This window comes from Antennarius striatus, chromosome 18 (assembly GCF_040054535.1).
Source record: "Antennarius striatus isolate MH-2024 chromosome 18, ASM4005453v1, whole genome shotgun sequence".
NCBI classification, from domain to species: Eukaryota; Metazoa; Chordata; class Actinopteri; order Lophiiformes; family Antennariidae; genus Antennarius; species Antennarius striatus.
Window position 1 is genome coordinate 18,454,517 of NC_090793.1, and position 18,653 is coordinate 18,473,169.

The 18,653-nt window shown below is 41.7% G+C and overlaps 1 protein-coding gene across 2 annotated transcripts in view; it reads left to right on the forward strand.

Moving 5' to 3' along the window:
- The window catches only part of lig1 (ligase I, DNA, ATP-dependent), a 39,426-nt gene that overhangs the window by 10,821 nt on the left and 9,952 nt on the right, over nucleotides 1-18,653 (forward strand). For both annotated transcript variants that reach the window (XM_068341413.1, XM_068341414.1), the window contains exons 8-23: nucleotides 147-233; nucleotides 1,204-1,260; nucleotides 2,229-2,287; nucleotides 2,571-2,684; nucleotides 2,830-2,996; nucleotides 3,406-3,482; nucleotides 3,669-3,760; nucleotides 5,387-5,486; nucleotides 5,745-5,830; nucleotides 6,968-7,083; nucleotides 8,725-8,820; nucleotides 13,729-13,839; nucleotides 15,516-15,587; nucleotides 16,509-16,653; nucleotides 17,089-17,171; nucleotides 17,290-17,442. In XM_068341413.1, coding sequence (XP_068197514.1) covers nucleotides 147-233; nucleotides 1,204-1,260; nucleotides 2,229-2,287; nucleotides 2,571-2,684; nucleotides 2,830-2,996; nucleotides 3,406-3,482; nucleotides 3,669-3,760; nucleotides 5,387-5,486; nucleotides 5,745-5,830; nucleotides 6,968-7,083; nucleotides 8,725-8,820; nucleotides 13,729-13,839; nucleotides 15,516-15,587; nucleotides 16,509-16,653; nucleotides 17,089-17,171; nucleotides 17,290-17,442 — 1,615 coding nt within the window. The remainder of the gene's footprint in view (nucleotides 1-146; nucleotides 234-1,203; nucleotides 1,261-2,228; nucleotides 2,288-2,570; nucleotides 2,685-2,829; nucleotides 2,997-3,405; nucleotides 3,483-3,668; nucleotides 3,761-5,386; nucleotides 5,487-5,744; nucleotides 5,831-6,967; nucleotides 7,084-8,724; nucleotides 8,821-13,728; nucleotides 13,840-15,515; nucleotides 15,588-16,508; nucleotides 16,654-17,088; nucleotides 17,172-17,289; nucleotides 17,443-18,653) is intronic.

The window sequence follows — 18,653 nt, forward strand, 5'->3', positions numbered from 1 at the left end:
TACATTTTAAAATATCCCTTTGTTATGATAATGTCGCACATGATTTTCTGTCTACAATGAGATGTGAGTTTGCTGCAGGGACTGTAACAGCTGTCGCCGTCATTGCTGTTAATTTGCTCCCTCTTTTTTTCTTGTATTTTCATCAGTGAGTCAACATCAGGACAGACTGACTACAATCCATCCGGGCCAAACTACCATCCTGTGGATCACGCCTGCTGGAGGAAGGGCCAAAAGTGAGCTGCCCTTTTACTAATTTAAAGACCCTATAAAGAAATGGAAAGCATGATCTGCCTCAAAAAAAAAACCCTAAATGATAAATAAATTAGCATTCATTTATAATTAATATAAATCCTTGATTCCAGTGGATGCATATGAAGATATAGTTTTTATTATGCAATTATGCAAAATAACCCGTGAGAATTTATTTACGGCTAACGTAAAATAAGAAGTAGAAAATCTTCTCAAGAATTTGTTTCCTCGTTAATATTGACTTTCATTCTTCACTTCTGACAAATACAAGAGAATCAAGTTCCAATGCCGCCATGATTTTACATGAAAATGTTTTCTATAAGTCAGATATACTGTATACATTATATATTTATTCTGCCCCTGAAAGCTCAACTGTGGTGGAATTCAGTCCACTACAGTTTTCCTGTCCAGTTATTCAGTCAGCCTTTAAGAACTCGGAGGAAATAAATTTTTCAGCCCAGGGAAGGTCCATTTTTGTAATGGCATGTCATGGAAAAGTGCATGAATTTTATATCAAGACTGGTCTGAGATTGGGATTAACTCCCGTCGTTCATCACTATGTGAGTTTGCTTTAACCTGATTCTGAGCAGGTGAAGGAACGCGACGTTCCCACAGGTGACACTCATGTCTCTGAGGTTGGATTTCAACATCCAGGCAGATTTTTCTCATGAATCCATCTGCTCCTCCCGTGAGATTCAGAAAAACAATTGTTCTAATTGCAGTCCCATCCCCCACTCGTATGGAGCATAATGCTCTTTGAAATGTCAGACATCTTTCTCACCACGGCTTCACTGACCTTTGCCCTTTCCACTGTTGCATTCAAGACATTTTGATAATCTGCAATCAAAGCAATCAAATTGTTCCATATTCTAATTCTAGGTTGGTAAATACTGTGTAAATAGGAATCCGTCAGTGTGTGCTTCCCCTTGCTAACACATGCTAATCACTCCCCAGAGTGCCGTACCTGGCAGTGGCTCGGACTTTTGAGAAGATTGAAGAGGATTCTGGCAGGTAAGAGCTACATATGGAGGGAAAGGCGTTTCCAGGATGAGCAAAACACCTTTAAGAGAAAGTGATCGCTAAGCTTTTTACGCTACTTTTTACCAGAACATGTTTAGAATTACCACTGGTGGGAATTCTTGGAATAAAGGCCATCTGCTGTAAGGATGATAACTATAACAGTAACTTTCCTGTATACGCCGTTTACTAAACAGTTGTGACTCAAGTGCACCACTGCGCCAGCATGGCAGACAATATTGGGGGGGGAGGGTGCTGACGATCAAAGTCCCACAGAGGAGGAAGTAGGAGTGACATGAACCCCCCCCCTTAGTCCGACCTTATGCTTTACTGGCGGCATCAAATATTTCAACTTCAAAACTAGATGGTGTGAATCATCGAAACCTTTTAATGCTGGTGAAGAAAGGAATGTTAGACAGCTACCAGAGGAGGCGAGGAAATGGGATTAATTTTATGGTTGGTTCAGAGAATATGGAGGAACTCTAAGGCGCACTGGACTATAAGGTGCACTGTCAGTTTTAGAGAAAATTAAAGGCTTTTAGGTGCGCCTTTTAGTGTGGAAAATACTGTAATAGCAGCATTCAGCTGTTATCCATGATGCTTTCTTGGAAACTGATGACTTTAAAATGTTTGCGATTATCATAAAAGAGATTTCGGAGAAGGTGATGCATATGATTCTCTACATTTTAAAGGATGATTCTCAAGTCAATTCATAGCAACAATTTCTCTTCACAGGATACTGAATGACACGCTTTGCACTGATTACTGATTATTTTTTTTCCGACCAGTGGTTGTCGATGTATAGAATTTTATGACAAAATCTATTCAGTCCCTTCCCACAAGTTAAATTTCAGATTAAAACCAGAAGACAAATTAGTTTTGCCTGCCTCCCGGTATTTACAGAACAGCTCTAAAATTAATTTTAAATCATCCCAAAGCAATTCTTTTTGTCTTTTTCCTAGGCTGAAAAACATTGAGACGCTGTCGAACCTGTTTCGCTCTGTGCTGCTGCTCTCTCCAGGTAAATGCCATTTCATCTTTCCCATAATGCATGCTGATGTAGCTACACAGGCTGCTTGGCTGCCAGCCACTCTATCAAGGAGATGATGATGAAGCCAGGTTGCGCATAAAAGTGGGGAGGATGAGTCAGTTCATTGATGTGATTCTGTGAAGTTGGTGTCTGTTTTTATATGCATGTGTTTGTGTGCACCTCAATTTATAGGCCTGTATGTTTGTGTCACTGGCTTCCTGTTTGTTTGTGTGTATCTGCGTGTGTGTGTGTGTGTGCATGTGGTGTTTTCCAGAGGACCTGCTGTGCTGTGTGTACCTGTGTTTGAACCAGATAGGTCCTGCCTACCTGGGGATGGAGCTTGGCATCGGAGAGACGGTGCTCATGAAAGCTGTTGCTCAAGCAACTGGTAATGGATACACAATCACAAATAACCATTCAAGGCGCCCAATCAGTCGCCGGTTTGTTTGCGGCGTAGTTGCTTAATGACACCCTTCTCCGCTCATCAACCAGCACAGCGGATGCTATTTACTGCCCCCTTTTCTTGTTTCCAGGGCGACAATTGGACAAAATCAAGGCAGAGGCGCAGGAGAAAGGAGATTTGGGACTCGTAGCCGAGAGTTCCCGTAGCAACCAGCGCATGATGTTCCAACCGGCCAGTCTGACAGCAGGGGGCGTGTTTAGGAAATTGAAGGAAATTGCTAGCATGAGTGGGAACTCGGTGAGCCTTTGAATAACATTTTCATTAGGGGGAAAGTGGTCTTGGGTAAATTTTTTTGTTGTTGTTTTGTTTACACTTGATTTGCCTCCCAGTATCGGGGGTCAGGGAGTAGGAAAATGTTTACCTGATTGTGCACGGAATAGTGAATTATTGTTATTTATCTACTTCAAGCGGGGTCATTTTTAGCCTTTTAATAAACCGTCACCCGGCTGGAATTTCCAAAGCAATTAGTTTCTTTTCATCCCGGTTGCTGTTGGCACTTTTTTTTTTTTTTTCCACACTTTGAATTGAACATGGAATTTGTACTCGCTGGTGACCTCAGTCTCTCTTTTTTTTTTTTTTGCATTCTTTTTTTTTCTCCTGTGAATCTCTTCTCCTGTGAATCTCAATTTCCTTCTGCCTGCCTCAGGCCATGAATAAGAAAATAGACATCATCAAAGGCCTCTTTGTGGCATGCCGTTTTTCCGAGGCCCGCTACATCGTCAGGTAAAATAACAGTCTCACACACACACGCATACAAAGCCAGATTGCAGAGTGTGTGTGATGCACACAAACTTGCACGTGTACAAAAATATATATATTTCCCATTCTAAATCCTTGTTTTATACTCAAGAACGTTGCTGTTGTCTAATGGGCTCTGACGGCTGCTGGTCTTATGATTGTGATGCGCAGGTCCCTGGCTGGAAAGCTGAGGATAGGCTTGGCTGAGCAGAGCGTCCTATCAGCATTAAGCCAGGCTGTTTGCTTGACCCCCCCCGGACAAGGTAATCTTAAATTCTAAGAGATGTTTTGTTTTTTTCTTCTTCTTTTTTTTTACAATTTCTAAATAAAGCTTATCCTGAAACAATAGTTAGGTACCAACCCATTCTACCTGCATATTGTTGTTTCTGTTCTTGCTGGCACAAAATCCCATGGATTTACGTTATTCTAAGGTATTCATAACTGTCGTTGACCTTGTTTCATTGCGTATGGCCGCACTCTTGTGCCTCGTGGGTGAGTTGAGCGCTAACACTTTTAGCTTAGATTCTGCTGCTAAGCCTTCAGCTCACAAGCGTTGTCAATAACAATTTTTCAAAATTGATTTTGTGATCTCGGGCTTTCAGATTCTTAAATCAAATCGGACAAGCTATCGGAATGTTGCGCTTTTTCTCCACTTCTCTATACGCTAATAAACAAACCCACATATCGTGTTGTCAGGAACAATTCTGTGATTCGTCTTTACCTTGAAGCTTTTTGAAAACTTTTGTTCACTAAGACACCACAACTGCTTTCCCATCAACATCGGGGTGAGAAGACAACGACTGTGTTTCCCTTTTTGTTGTGAAGTGTTCCTTTAACAAAGTATATTGAATAACACGAGCACACACACCATCCATAGTTGAACTTGTAGGTACACAATGCCTTTGTGTTCCAATCCCATCTGCCTGCTTGGCCAGAAAAAAAACCATCGAGGGGGAGGGAGGCCAAAAGTTTGGACAATATCCAATATTCCTTTTATTCTGCTTACAACCTTGTACTGATTTCATAGATGCTTTTCACACTTGATTATTGGTGCGGGTTTTTGTTTTTGTCATTGGGTTATGATCAATCACTTGAAAGAAAAAACATGATGGGACACACTGCAGGAGAGGTGTTCTATCTGCGATTATTAAATATGGATTAAAATAACATTTGCATTCATTGAGTGGGTTGATTATGATGATATTTCAAATGCTTAATGTGGAGACACACATAAAACACAATAAATCTCCGTAATCACATGAGATTGTTGCATCGTCTCGACAACAAGTTGCTGAATTCCTCCTTTTTCTGTTGGGACAGTTTCTGACCTCCTCTCGCCAACACCACCTACCCTAAATTAAATAAAGTCCTCCTCGACTTATTAGTATTCGTGGCTTACTCATGACTGGAGGTATGATTTAATAAGAGTCAATTAGACGGAGAGTCTCGGTAGGAAAATTTGCATTGATCTGTGGTCTGGCGCGGAAATGGTTTTCTTCGCGTTCTTATTTATTTATTTAACCATTATTTAATCAGGCAGGTCAGCTAAGAGCAGATTCTTTGTGGGGGCTGAAATGGATCATTGCAGTGAATAATTTATGTGGCTAAATTAGTATTCAGCCCCGTTTTAAATGTATTGTAATTATTAATGTTGACCTGGGAAACAAAAACAGCTCATTTTGCCCCCGTATTATGTTAACAATTTAACCACCTTGGGCAGCAAAACTACACATTTAATAGTGTGGAAAGCACTTTAGTGCATCTGTACACTCATTTCCTAGACTTCAAAGTGCTTCTTAACGCTCACCGAACAAATGTTGGGTCCTTCAAGTATCGAAACCCATACGCAGACCTGTTTTAAATGCATTCCTTCCCTCCCCTCCTTATAGGTTTCCCTCCCGCTGTGCTTGACGCGGGGAAGGGGATGAGCGCGGAGAGCAGGCGGGCTTGGATCGAAGAGAAGAGTCTCATTCTCAAACAGACTTACTGGTAACCGAAAGCCCAAACAAACCCCCCACCACCCCACCCGTCAACTCACTTTGCAGTCTCTCCTCGGCAACGCCACAATGCCTCCTCATCCTCCTTAAACCCTGTCCCCTCATTCCGTCTCACTTTATCTGCTCACTTTCATTTTGGATGATATTGATTCCACCATCACCCCACCCCCCACTCCCTTTATTTTTTGTGTGTGTTTTTTTCTTCCCACTCCCTCATCTCCCCACTCACTCCCACATCCCTTCTCTTCAGCGAGATGCCCAATTACGATGTCCTCATCCCCGTACTGCTGAAAGAGGGCATAGAGCAGCTACCCAATCATTGCAAGCTCACTCCAGGTAAGCAGCCAATTGGAAGGCAGAAAAGGTTATAAGATCCAAAACATAGACGGTTGTGTGTATTGATCTGTTTAGTGGAGGTGAGTCACTTATTTTACTTGAGTCGTTTATCACAGCGAGATAAAAGATGCCATTAAGCTAAGGATTAGCGCCCAATTACACTGTTGTTAAGCAATTTGTGATAGAGAGTCTTGGCATCAGGTAGGACATTAATACCAGCCTCCATCTGAACATGACGAAAGTGGAACGCCGAATTGGCCCTCGCTGCTCAGTTGGAAAAAACGTAGCTGCTAATTTGGCAGGTAAACAGCCGCCATAAAGAAATATGTTGTGTTTAAAGGAGTTGCTGAATGCTGGGATGGAGCTAGTGAGATTGAACAAAATTAAAGGAGTTTGTTAGGTGAATTTCATTATATCACTCCTCTGCTTCTTTTAAGAATAACTTAAAAGCACCGCCTAAGGGGATTGGTGGAGAAAGACTTCACGTTTAAGCTGAATGGGTGCAAAAAAAAAAAAAAATTCAGCTGTGGTTCTGTCACCGAAACGGTTTTGTTCGGATCTGTCAGTTTGGAACATGTCAAACTAAGTAAACTTCACAACTACTGTTTGCTATTTTTTTTTTTTTTTTGCAGACAGATATGAGCTCTAATCCCCATTAGCTGGAGCCCTGATCCTCCTGCACTCACATTTTAGTGTTTAATGATCATAAAAAATGAATGGCGAAACAGTAAAAGCATGTTTTGCTTGTTCTGGCCTCACATATTTTTTTAGTCGTACATACAGTGATCCCTCGTTCCTCGGGGTTAATGCGATCCAGGAACACCCGCAAAATTACAAAATTCCGGTAATTTACTGATATTAAACCACATTCTGTCTGTATTACCTTTTCCAACACTCTTATAGATTGTTTACAGCCCTTTTAGGTGTTTCTTCAATACATGGAAGTGCGCTGCGATTGGTGAGTCTCGGAACGCAGCGCACTTCCAGACGCTGTCAACCAATAGAATGTGCAAACGGCATCACGTGACTACCTACTTAAAATCCAAGATGATGTGAAGCCGAGCATCTTGAAGCGCGAATACGTGAGGGATTACTGTATTTACTTTCTCTAATCCTCTTACCCTCTGTTCCTCTCAGGGGTTCCGCTGAGACCCATGCTGGCCCACCCAACCAAGGGCGTCAGCGAAGTGATGAAGAGGTTCGATGAAGCAGCGTTCACCTGCGAGTACAAATACGATGGAGAGCGTGCTCAGGTTGGAGTTTGTGTGCATGCGTGTCGGCAACGGAGCAAAACTGCGTCTGTCTCGTGTCTGGCACCGAACGTATGCCTGCAATTTAGTATGCATGTACCCTTGGGCTTTGTTATTTGTGTGTGTGTGTGTCTGTGTGTGTGTGTCATTAAAGGAAAACAATAGTGGCGGTTTTGCCCCTGGCTTTTAAGGCAGAGCATGCCACTGGACCAAAAGGAGAAGCAGGGGTGGTGGGGGTGATATGGGGGTGAGGTGAGCGAAGAGGCAAAATACATAAAAGGTAGAGGGATGGGGAAAATGAAGACACAAGGGGGGGTGAGACCGCAGTGAGAGTGTGGAATTTTCAAGAGAGGCCCAAAGAGACACAGAAAAGAGAGAGATTGTAACGTAAACCCCTCCAGCTGTATTGTTAATTTTGGACAGTCATGCCAATAAAGTGTCTTTGAACTGAGTTGAATTGAGAAGAAGAGAAGATGAGAGGAGAGAAAAAACAGAAACAGGACGTGAAGGGAGAGAGAAAGTCACATGACACCCTCCTCCCCATCCCTGCTTCTCTCTCTGGTGTCACTGCAGTGGACATTACCCAAACCTACCAGCAGAGGGACTCAGTATACACCAGCTCAGTTAAAACACCAGCTCTGTGTTTGTGTGTGTGTGTGTGTGTGTGTGTGTGTGTGCGTGCGTGCGTGTGTGCGTGCGTGTGTGAGACCTTATGTGTAGATTTTATGAATCGCCACAAAAAAAAAATCGTCTTTCTACATTGCTAGTGTGTGTTCACTGTAATCGAGGGTGGTGTTCTGTGTTCATGAATGCATAGAAAGATAATTTAAGTGAATAAAGATTCAACTGTGAAGCTGGAGCCTAAAAAAATCAAACATTTTTCACGATTTCACTGCAAACATTTTGCACAAAGTAGAACACACCATCGATCACAGTCCACTTTAATAAGGAAAAGAAAGGAACATGTAAGGAACATCATGATAATAGGACATAATGGACGGAATAAGCTTGATTTGGTGATGCTGGTGTCTTCATAACTGCCTTGTAATAAAAATGTAAAGATCTGTTTCCAGATGTGAACCTCTCCTCCCAGACCTGACCTTCTCCTGAAGAATATCACTAATGAACCTCCTTTTCTTCTCCAAGTTGATTTCCCTCTGCTGCCGGCTGAAAATAACTACAAAATTATAGACGTTGAAAACTCAGGTGGAACAACACGCATGAGTTCACACGACAGTCGTGTTGTTGGGAATGCATGGCGCTAACTAAATGGCTATGAAGCTCTCCAGTTGAGAGAGAAGGCAGGCTTACATTGGTCGGGCTCCAGCTGGGAGTCTGCCATGTCTCTTGGCCGGGCCCAGCAAGATTTTTACGACTTTATGATTGTCCAATCTGGCGTAATGTTCATCTCCAAAGATAAAACCGCTCAGTAGTCTGGTTTGGGTACGTTGTCCACAGGTAGAGATTTCAGTTTAATATGTTTTAAGTGAAGCAACTGGCACTTTTTCCCTTCTTTTACTTCATGCATTATTCACACATCCATCTGTTATTTAATCATCAAAATCTAAGTTAATAATGTATAAACTGGCAATTTGCTTCCACTTTATTTATGGTTTTGGGTTGTGTTTTTTATTCTCCCTACAGATTCACATTCTAGAGAGTGGTGAGGTTCGAGTATTCAGCCGTAACCAGGAAGACAACACCAGCAAATACCCCGATATCATCTCACGCATTCCCAAGGTAAAACACTGTAAGCGCACAGCGCGGCGGCTCAGCCCCTGGGAGAGAGGAGCATAATCTGAGCTCTGATTTTCAAATGAGGGCTTTTACAGCACTGCAGATAGCAACTGCACACATTTATCTCGCCCGCGCCATCGCTCCCTTTTTCCTGTCATTAATCGGTATTCACTTCTCCCGTCTGTCTGTTTTGAAACCAGTTTCCAAAGTTTAGGTTCCTTTTCTCATCCCTTAATGTTTTTGGACTTTTTTTTGTTCACCTTCTACCACTTAAACCTGCTAGCCGTTATTTTTTTAAAATTCTTCATCATGTGTGTTAGCAGGAGGAGGAGGATCATGTCACGTCTGTCCATCATGTTTCAGTTTTGGAGCATAACTCGAACTCGTGTTTTTTATGTGAGAATTTGTACACGCAGCAAACAAGTACTCAAATCTTGTCTTTTGCTTTTTTTATTATTATTTTCTGTTCCCATGGTTACTAGTTCGACTTGAGGCTTATTCACACTCCGTACGAAATCAGATGTGTCCATTTCTGAAGGTGTGTTCATCTGTACTCACAGACCTTTCACGTCTTAACACAAATACAGGAGATGGAGCAAGATGGCAGTGAAGAGTTAATACAACAGATATAGTTGTGATAATATTCTTGTAAATACAAAGCAGGAGAAGCATCGTCCTCGTTGGTGAACTAGGAAGCCGTTGGATCCACTGAGACACAATTTTATTGCACATTTTTCTTCTTTGTTATTTCCATACATGTTTGTCTTCAGGTGTTCGATGGAACTATTTCAGAACCAGCTTTTTTTATTCTTGTCATTGCACTTACACTAAAATATTACCCACGCTGTTGTCATTGCTGCTCATCCACCTCTTGGCTAACGCGGGATAGTCACGTCGTTGTAAATCGCTATAAGTCCAGTACAGCTGTCGGTGTTGACGCATTCCCACAGAAAGCTATCGATCATTTTTGTTCACAAAACCTTATGAACACTTGTGTGCTAGAGAGGAGCCTCAGCATTTTATTTCTTTTCATTTTCAGATATGTCATTCTCCAAATTTAGTGTTTTCTATGTAATTATCTTTAACAAAGGCCAGGTACTCCTGAGTATTTTATTTAATCAAGAGATGGGAAATTTGTCATAAAACTAAATTGAAAATTAAAACCAAATTAAAAAGCAGCTTTGGATAGACTATTCACGTTGGTGACTTTTTGCTGGTGTCGACAGACAGAAAGTGATGACCGGTACCTTAACGTGTGGTGGTTGCCACCTAATCCTATGTCATTATTGGTGACATTCAAAACCTCACACTCTAAAAAAAAAAAAAAATCCCATTCACAAACTCAGTACCTGCTGAGACTTGTTTGTTTGTTTGGTTTTTTTTTTTGCAGGAAGTAGCGATGAAGTCTTCACTCTCCCTGTTGAGAACACAACAGTTATTGAAAGTCATTAATATTAAAAATAATTCCCATCTCATCTACCGGGGCACGCTAATGAGTCTAATAAATTCTCAGAACAGCCAGAGTGTTTCCTGATGTCACAGGAGGAAATGGATGCACTTCTCGTCACCGACATCAGCGTTCTACTTCAAAAGAAAAAAAAAAAAAGGAGATTTGTGTTAGTTTCTCCGTTTTACATAATGACTATGAAGTGGTTTTTCATTTTTCTACCTTGCTCCTATATAATGATGATGATGCACATATCAAGGTTTTTATTGTGAACCGTCATTTATAAAACAGAACAGACGTCAAAAAGGTTTCTGTATTAGTAAGACTTAGTAGAAATACAGTATTTTTTAGCACTATAAGCACCTAAAAGCCTTTAATTTTCTCAAAAACCGACAGTGCATCTTATAATCCAGTGGGCCTTATAGAGCTAAAAATACCGTAGTGGTATTAGAGGTAGTGATAGGAGTTGTAGTATTAATGGTGACCCATAAAGAAATGAAAACATTTCAGAATAATGCAATGATTTAACTGTTTTTTCTCAGTGGAAGTACGAGCGAGAATACTCAATTCTGAAAATGAATCAAGATGCATCATTTCTTTGACGACAAAAAAGTGAAAACGTAAGAAGAAATCAAATTATCACAGCAGGATTTATTTCTTGACTCCCGTTAAGGCAGAAGTTTTAAGGCTGCGCGTTAAAATCTTTGATCGGAATCTCAAATGAGGATCTGAAGGCGTCGCTTGGTGCTCGCAGTGATGCTCCGCACGAAGCCCGGCTGTCCTCGCCAGCCTCCATATGTTCGACGCCCTCCTACCGACCGTCTTACAGAGCAAGCTAGGATACATTGCAGTGATGTAATTCACAGAAAAGTGACATTTTTAAGTCTGTTTGATTCAAAAGTTTGTGTTATTCATCAATGAAACTCAGTCATTGTGATGTTTGTTTGGATCAAATCCCCTCCTCTCTTGCCATCTCTCTGTGACTTGACGAATCAAATGGAGTCCAGCTCGCCATCAGCTACCATTTAGATTAATTAGTGATGGCTGGAAGGTCGGCTGACACGATGTTTGCAGAACGGAGAGGAAAGCTAATAATGTCTCCGATATTTGTGTTTTGTATTTTCATTACAACACTGAACAATCTTATCGCTCGTGGCAGATTTTCCCCCCATATTGAGCAGGCCTTCCACATTCTGATGGGGTTTTTTTGGGCGTTCTGTTGGTTTTAAAGCGGCGACCATGAACCACAGCACGCCCATTTAGGAGACTTTGGTTGTGTGTCATTCTTTGTATTTTCATTTTTAATAGAACCACAGAAATAACCCCACCCCCACCCCCCCAAATATAAACCAGTCAGAGCTTTATCATTTAGGTCAGAGATGGAGACTAGCTGGTCAGCAGATGGGTTTTAAATTCAGCAGGGATGGATGGGAATAATAAGAAAACACACCCAACACCTGACCATCTGTCCTCGAGTTTCTATCACATTTTTTGCTCCTTTTCAATATTCAGAATATTTAAAGCTAATGTAATTCTTTGTTTCTATCTCTCCACTTGTTGCATCCTCATGTTCCTCCATCCAATCATTTCCCTCTCCTCTTCCTCACTTCCTAATAATGCCTGTCAGGTCAGCCACCATCACTGCTCTCCTTTCAACGTTTTCTTTAATTCTTTCCTCCCATGCTTTTCCTGTTCATTAATATTTCTTTTCTTTTTCAGCCCCTTGATGCAGCCTGTCTGCTGTTTTTCCCCTCCTGGTCTGCCTCTTCTGCCTCATCCTCTCTCCGTTCTCTTCATCCTCACGCGCTCCTGGCTGCTGTCTCCTCTCACCTTTTTTTTGTTTGTGCTTCTTCTTGATTCCTGTCTGCTGTCTCACCGTTTGCCTTTCGCACCTATTTTCAACACATCTCCCCTTTTTAAAGTAACCTTTTCTTCCACGTCATTTTTTTTTTTTACTTTCTTGCTCCTGTCCTACCTTTCCATTTTCTCAATATTCTCACTCTGCATTTCTTTTCTTTTTTTGTCATCTTTTTTTAACCTCTCTTTTGCTGACTTTCACCTTTCTTTCTCACTTCATCTTTTCCCAGTTTAAATCCAAGTTTTAGGGAGAGAAGAGACACTTGAACTGAGTCAAAATGTGCTTTTGCTTCATTTGCATGCACCCTTTTAACTGATGGCATCATTCCATTATATTCGATTTGGGCTGGAAACTATTTTCTCGCCTTCATAATTTAATGTGTGACTTTTAATTTATGACCTTTAATTTACCATGATTGTGCTGTAAAAATAGCCAGTGTCAGTTGTTAGAATGAAGCTTTCATCGAGGCAATCGATGGCTTATCATTAGCATGGCAGAGGATTAATGAAAGAGACTGCTTAAATTGAAATTTGCATTCTCGGCGCTGACATTGATGCTGTCATGGTGGTGCATGTCGTATGTGTGATACTTCTGGAACGCCATAACTGAACCGTGCCTGAATGAAGCCACACCAGCACAACATAGAAGAGCTGGTATGATTAGATTTTACAGCACTTTGCTGCATGATTTTACATATTAATGGAGATTTTTTTTTTCCTTTTATGTTTCTAATTATAAATGAACATTAGTGCATAAATATCTGCTGTATATACTTGTATTACTGATGATTCTTTTATTTATCTTCTCGTCCTGATGGGTTCATTTTATGTTTGCCTGACTTTGTCTGATCGTTTTCTCTGATCACCCTTCAGATTTTACTCCCCAATCTGGTCTCAGCCTGTCCCACGTGTTAAAATTTAAATTGCAGTGGTGGCCCAGGATGCAGGAGGTTAACGTCCCTTAGCTTCACACACAAGGAGTTGATGACTCAGATAATTAGCAGTCGTAGTCGATCTGTCTACGGTTGGTTTCACCGCCACCTACGCCTGTGGTCGTTCTTCCAGGATAAGAGAAGATCAGCTGTGAAAGCCTCTTTTGTTTGTGTGGAAATAGAACTAAAGCAAATAAACTGAGCATTAAATCACAAATACCTGGCTCCTGGCACGACGTGTGACCGTCCAACCAAAAAGAGCGGAGTGTTCAGCGATTTTGCCGTATTAGAAGAGACGATAATAAACAAGCCTGCTCAAGTGCAATGATAAATGTCGGGTGTAAAGATTATACACGAACGTGTCGACTTCCAAAGCATTTGGTAACAAATTGAGAGTGGCTGCGTGTCCCTGGAACTACATGAGCATGTTACAGATTATTATCCGCGGTCATTAAAAACCTCTGGCTTGTGTTTTCTAAGCAGTCGACACTCCCAAGTTTGTTCCATGTACCGTCAATGGAAACGACACGATCCTTTTATGACCGCGACAGATGTTGGTAAATGGCCTCATCTGGCTTTTTTTATTGCGAAAAGACGTCCTGATCACTCTACTGAATAAAAATCACCCTCTACTTATTCATGTTTTCTTTTTTGCTCTGCTGCTTCTTTCCAAAGATGAAGAAGGACTCTGTGGTGTCCTGTGTTTTGGACTCGGAGGCGGTGGCCTGGGATCGAGAGAAGAAACAGATCCAACCTTTCCAGGTCCTCACCACCCGGAAGAGAAAGGTAACAAACATAGAAGACCGCATGAGTTGGGAGGAATTCCCAGGGTGTTGATAGGGTAGAAAGTGAGTCGATGGGGAGTCGAAAACAAGCTGAGAAAAGGTTAAAAGAGGGAAAAACAAGACAGAGATAAAGACCAGGAGGTAGAGGAGAGGTGGATAATGGAGTGTAATGATCCGGCAGACAAAGGGAGATGGACGGAGAACAAGCAGACAGAACGAGGGGAGATTGATAAGCATGAGACAGAAAATTCAAATGGATCGTGGAGAGAGGCGGGTGGTGTGAGATTGCAAATGTCAGAGCTGTGTGTACGTGTGTGTGTGTGTGTGTGTTTTTTTTATGTTTCGGTCAGAATAACGGCCTCTTTCCACTACACCAATCACATTAGAGGGAAACAGCTCCTTTACCTTGGTTTCTCCTAAGCGTGATGGTTTCTTTGTAAATTAGGAAAAAGAGAAATGAGAGTGCAAATGAGAACATGATGATGGAAATGTTTGGAAATGATTACGCTGATGATCATTTTGCTAGATACTGTTACCGACTCTATGTAATCATGATTATTTGTAGCTCTGGTTTGATACACAAACTGATTGTTCTGTGCTTCTGGCGTTTTGTCACAACATCTCCACTGTTTGGATGAAATGAAATATTTCAGACTAAGAGACGAAGCCAGATATGGACTAATTAAACCTCATTAATGTGTGGAGGGGGAAGTAATGAGCCAGGGAAAAAAAAAAAAGCTGAATGAAAGAGCAGAAGGGAAATCTGTCAGATTTAAAAACTGCACAGGAATTTTATTTTGGTAATTCCGAGCACACACACACACACACACCCCTGCTACTGGAATAAATATATGTCAGAAAGAAGAATGGTCAGAGTCAGCTGCATCATTGCTTCTTACATTCAAACTATTTATAACACGAGTGTCTTATGTAGTGGAGATTTACGCCTGGTTGGATTGAAACGGAGAAAGCACCCAAGAACTGCTAAGTCGGACTGTTTTGTGTAGCTTAGCGTGAAAAACTGACAACGCCAACGTTTAACGAAGCGGAACACGATCAGTACATTTCAAACAATGTACAGTATAATAAATAAAATAAATAGGTAAGTAACAATAAAATAAACATGATTTGAGAACTCAGTATTTCTTATTTGATGCAGTTCATCAGCTTTGAAGCAGCGTTTGTGAACATTTAGAGAACGGCGATTAGATGTATTTTAAATGTGGTTCTTCGATCTGTTTTAGCTGTTTGCAAATGTTTAATGACAAACTGAAAATAATCCAGGAATACAATCATCTGCTCTTTGAATGCACTATTTATTTTTGCAGTTATTGATAATTCTCTAAATGTGACATCAGGATCCTGTTGGACGGACTATAATGGGGTCAAAGGGTAGATGGGCGTAAATAGGATCAGGTCAAAGAGAGGGGGGGTGAGGGCTGGAGATGAAGAATCAGAGGATGTGAGTGGAGATGAAGAGGAAGATGAGGGGAGGTGTGGCACTGTTAAAGGTGGGGAATGCTGGGTAGTTAACTTTTAGGAGAACTTAAAGACCTGTTTATAACAAGTCCCAGGATTGTACGTAAGACTTTATGAACAGGATGCTTGATTTGCATGTTTTTGTTGCTTAATTATTTAAGTGTGTGTGTGTGTGTGTGCTTTTGTGTCTCCCTACAGGACGTGGACGCCTCAGAAATCAAAGTCCAAGTGTGTGTGTACGCCTTCGACCTCCTCTATCTGAACGGCGAGGTAAGGCTGTGGTCCTGACGCTGTAAAAATATTACCCAGAGCGCCGCTTGACTTAAATCCGGCACGCGTGTTTGTTTGCAAGTCGACCTGCTGGGACGCCGCAAATGTCCCTGAATGCCAATGATCGCCGTAACAAGATAATGATTCTTAGGCTCATTGTAATTCTGTCCGAGTGTCAGTTTGTGTTCAGGACTGTCTCAGAGTCTCTCTGGGTGTGTGTGGGTGTGTGGGTGTGGGTGTGGGTGTGTGTGTGGGTGGGTGTGGGTGGTGATAATGAACGAGTGCAGAAATACACAAGTTTGCAATTTCATCTCGATAATCCACATTTTTTAAGAATATTTTAAAAATTTGTCACAGAAAATACAAATCGCTGAATGTTTCCATCAACGGGTTTTTTTTTCCCAAGTGGAGGGAAAAAAATAGACAGGATTGAAAAACGCACCAGTGACTTTTAAGTTGAGTCATGTCATCGTTGTTTCCCTCCTAATATGGCATTTATGTAAATGTCATGAATTAATTTGTCCCTGTATGCACATACCTCCTGGCTCTCTGTGGGCCGCTGTTTGTTATTTATGGAATCATTTATTTTGAACTGATTCTATTTGTTGCTTAAATGCTAAATGCACAGTCTTAGCCAGTCTACGCTTCCAACAGCATTAAAGCTATGGAGAACACCAAGGTCACGACTTTGGTGTAAATTTGAGATATTAATGGTGTTAATTTTTGGATTAAATGACCAGAAGAAAAGTTAATTCTAATTTATAAGAGGCAAGAGGAAGTTGAAAACTACTTCATCATTCTCTCTCTCTCTCTGAGAAAACACTTCATCCTTGTCATTACAAGGCCCCAGCTCTGAAAAAGAAATGGTTGTAATGAGGCAGTGTCACCATTTTTATTGTGTGTGTGTGTGTGTGCTTGTAGTCCCTCGTGCGACAGCCATTGTGTCGGCGTCGGGCTCTGCTGAAGGAAAGCTTCTCCGAGGTCGAGGGAGAGTTTGTGTTCGCCCGATCTATCGACTCCGACAACACGGACGCCATTGCTGAATTCCTGGAACAGTCTGTCCGAGGTTTGTGTGTGTCTGTTCGTGGGATGGAATTCTTCAACACTTTGTGTGTGCGTGTGTGTGTGTGTGTGTGTTTGTGTGCTGACTGTAAACGTATTTCCTCATCGTATGTCCTTCATATGTAAATTATGAGAAGGGTGTGGTTAGCTGTGTTCCTTCTCTTCCTCCTCTCCTTTTATTTGCCTCATTTGTTTGTTGTGTCACTGACTTTGCCTCTGTGTGTAGCAGAGAAAGAAGTTTTTGGTGTGTTCGTGTTACACGCCTCGGGCTTTGTTTGTCTTTGTGTCCTAAATGTGTTTTGTGTGTGTGTTTGTGTTCGATTGTCTCAGAAAGAGACAAAGACATTCCGTCTATCTAAAAAGATAATCAGCACATTTCCTTTCTGCTCTGCTAGAGCCGTGTTTGGGTGTATTAATGTGTGTGTGTGTGTGTTTGTAGATTCCTGTGAGGGCCTAATGGTGAAGACACTGGAGAAGGATGCCACCTATGAAATTGCTAAGCGCTCTCACAACTGGCTGAAGGTGTGTGACGTAACACTTTTTCATATGAAAAAACAAGCTGGTGTTTGAGTTAACTCACAAGAATAACCAAACTTTAATCAGTAAATATGCAATGATTTTATTTGCCCCCCCCCCCAAGCTGAAGAAGGACTATCTGGAGGGCGTGGGCGACACGGTGGACCTGTGTGTGATCGGCGCCTACTTGGGTAAAGGCAAGAGGACGGGCACCTACGGGGGCTTCCTGCTGGCCTGCTACGACGACGACAACGAGGAGTTCCAGTCTGTGTGCAAGGTGTGTGTCTGTGTGTGTGTGTGTGTGTGTGTGTGTGTGTGTGTGTATGTGTTTGTGTGTGTTTTCCTTGCAGTGCATCCAACCCGCATCCGAGATAAAGAACTCGTGATTCGTTTTACTGACAATATTTGAACAGAATTTTAATGCCTGTGGCAGAAGATTGATGATTCCTCCTGAAACCAAACGGGGTGATAACGGGGGTTGTAGTTTAGCATAAAGTCTTTAAACTAACAGAGCAAATCTGCTTTTACACAAGCAGACCCGACACCTGCGTAAACCTTTGCAGATCGCAACACTTAAAGGTGTTATTTATACCTCCGAGTGAAGGAGCGCTGTCGCTTTGGGATGTAGGTGTTACCGCGGTTACATTTTAGTTAAACAATTCACATCAGCATCATACTCTCACTTTGGTTTTCTCATCTGAATGAAAGCAAATGAGAGATCCTTCTTTTAGATCTTGGTGTTATGAAGCTATAAAGAGCTGAGTGTTTTCTGTTCACGTCTGTTTCGGCTCTTTGTGTGTGTGTGTGTGTGTGTGTGTGTGTGTGCGTGCTGCGGGGGTATTTTTATGTTTGCTCTGTATTTGTGTGTGATTTTGAACTGCCACTTCTCTCCTCAAATGTGAGTTGTTGGGATATATTTATGTGTCTAAGTGAGTACGGAGGCGTGACTGGGTGCATCTTAGGATAAGCACTAATCGCGTACTGGAGCATGCATGAAAACGTGCGTGTGTGTGTATGCGTTTGAGATAATGAGGGTGTGAACAACAGGATAACTTAACCATAGAACATAAATTTCGTCACTTCTTGTTACAGGAACCTTCCTCCTTCACCCCCCCCCCCCAAACCGTAGCTTTTGTGTCTTCATCCATGATAAAGGGATTTAGTGAGCAGCAGCACCCTCCGCTCCTTACGCCATCCTCTTCGCTGTCACATAGTTGTACAAAACTACACCGGGGAACTTGTTGGAACTGTTGTGCTGTTGGACAATGAACACTATAACAATATGAAAAAATATTTTTTCAATGTGGTTGGAGAGAGAGTGTGTGTGTGTGTGTGTGTGTGTGTGTGTTCCACTGGGTCTTGAATTCAGGGACAGGCATCACAGAATGTATAGCTGCTGGCCAAACCTAATTAATCCATACGCAAATTGGGACAATATTTCATGCAAATGCCTAATTCAATATGAAATGACAGATTACATCCAAAATG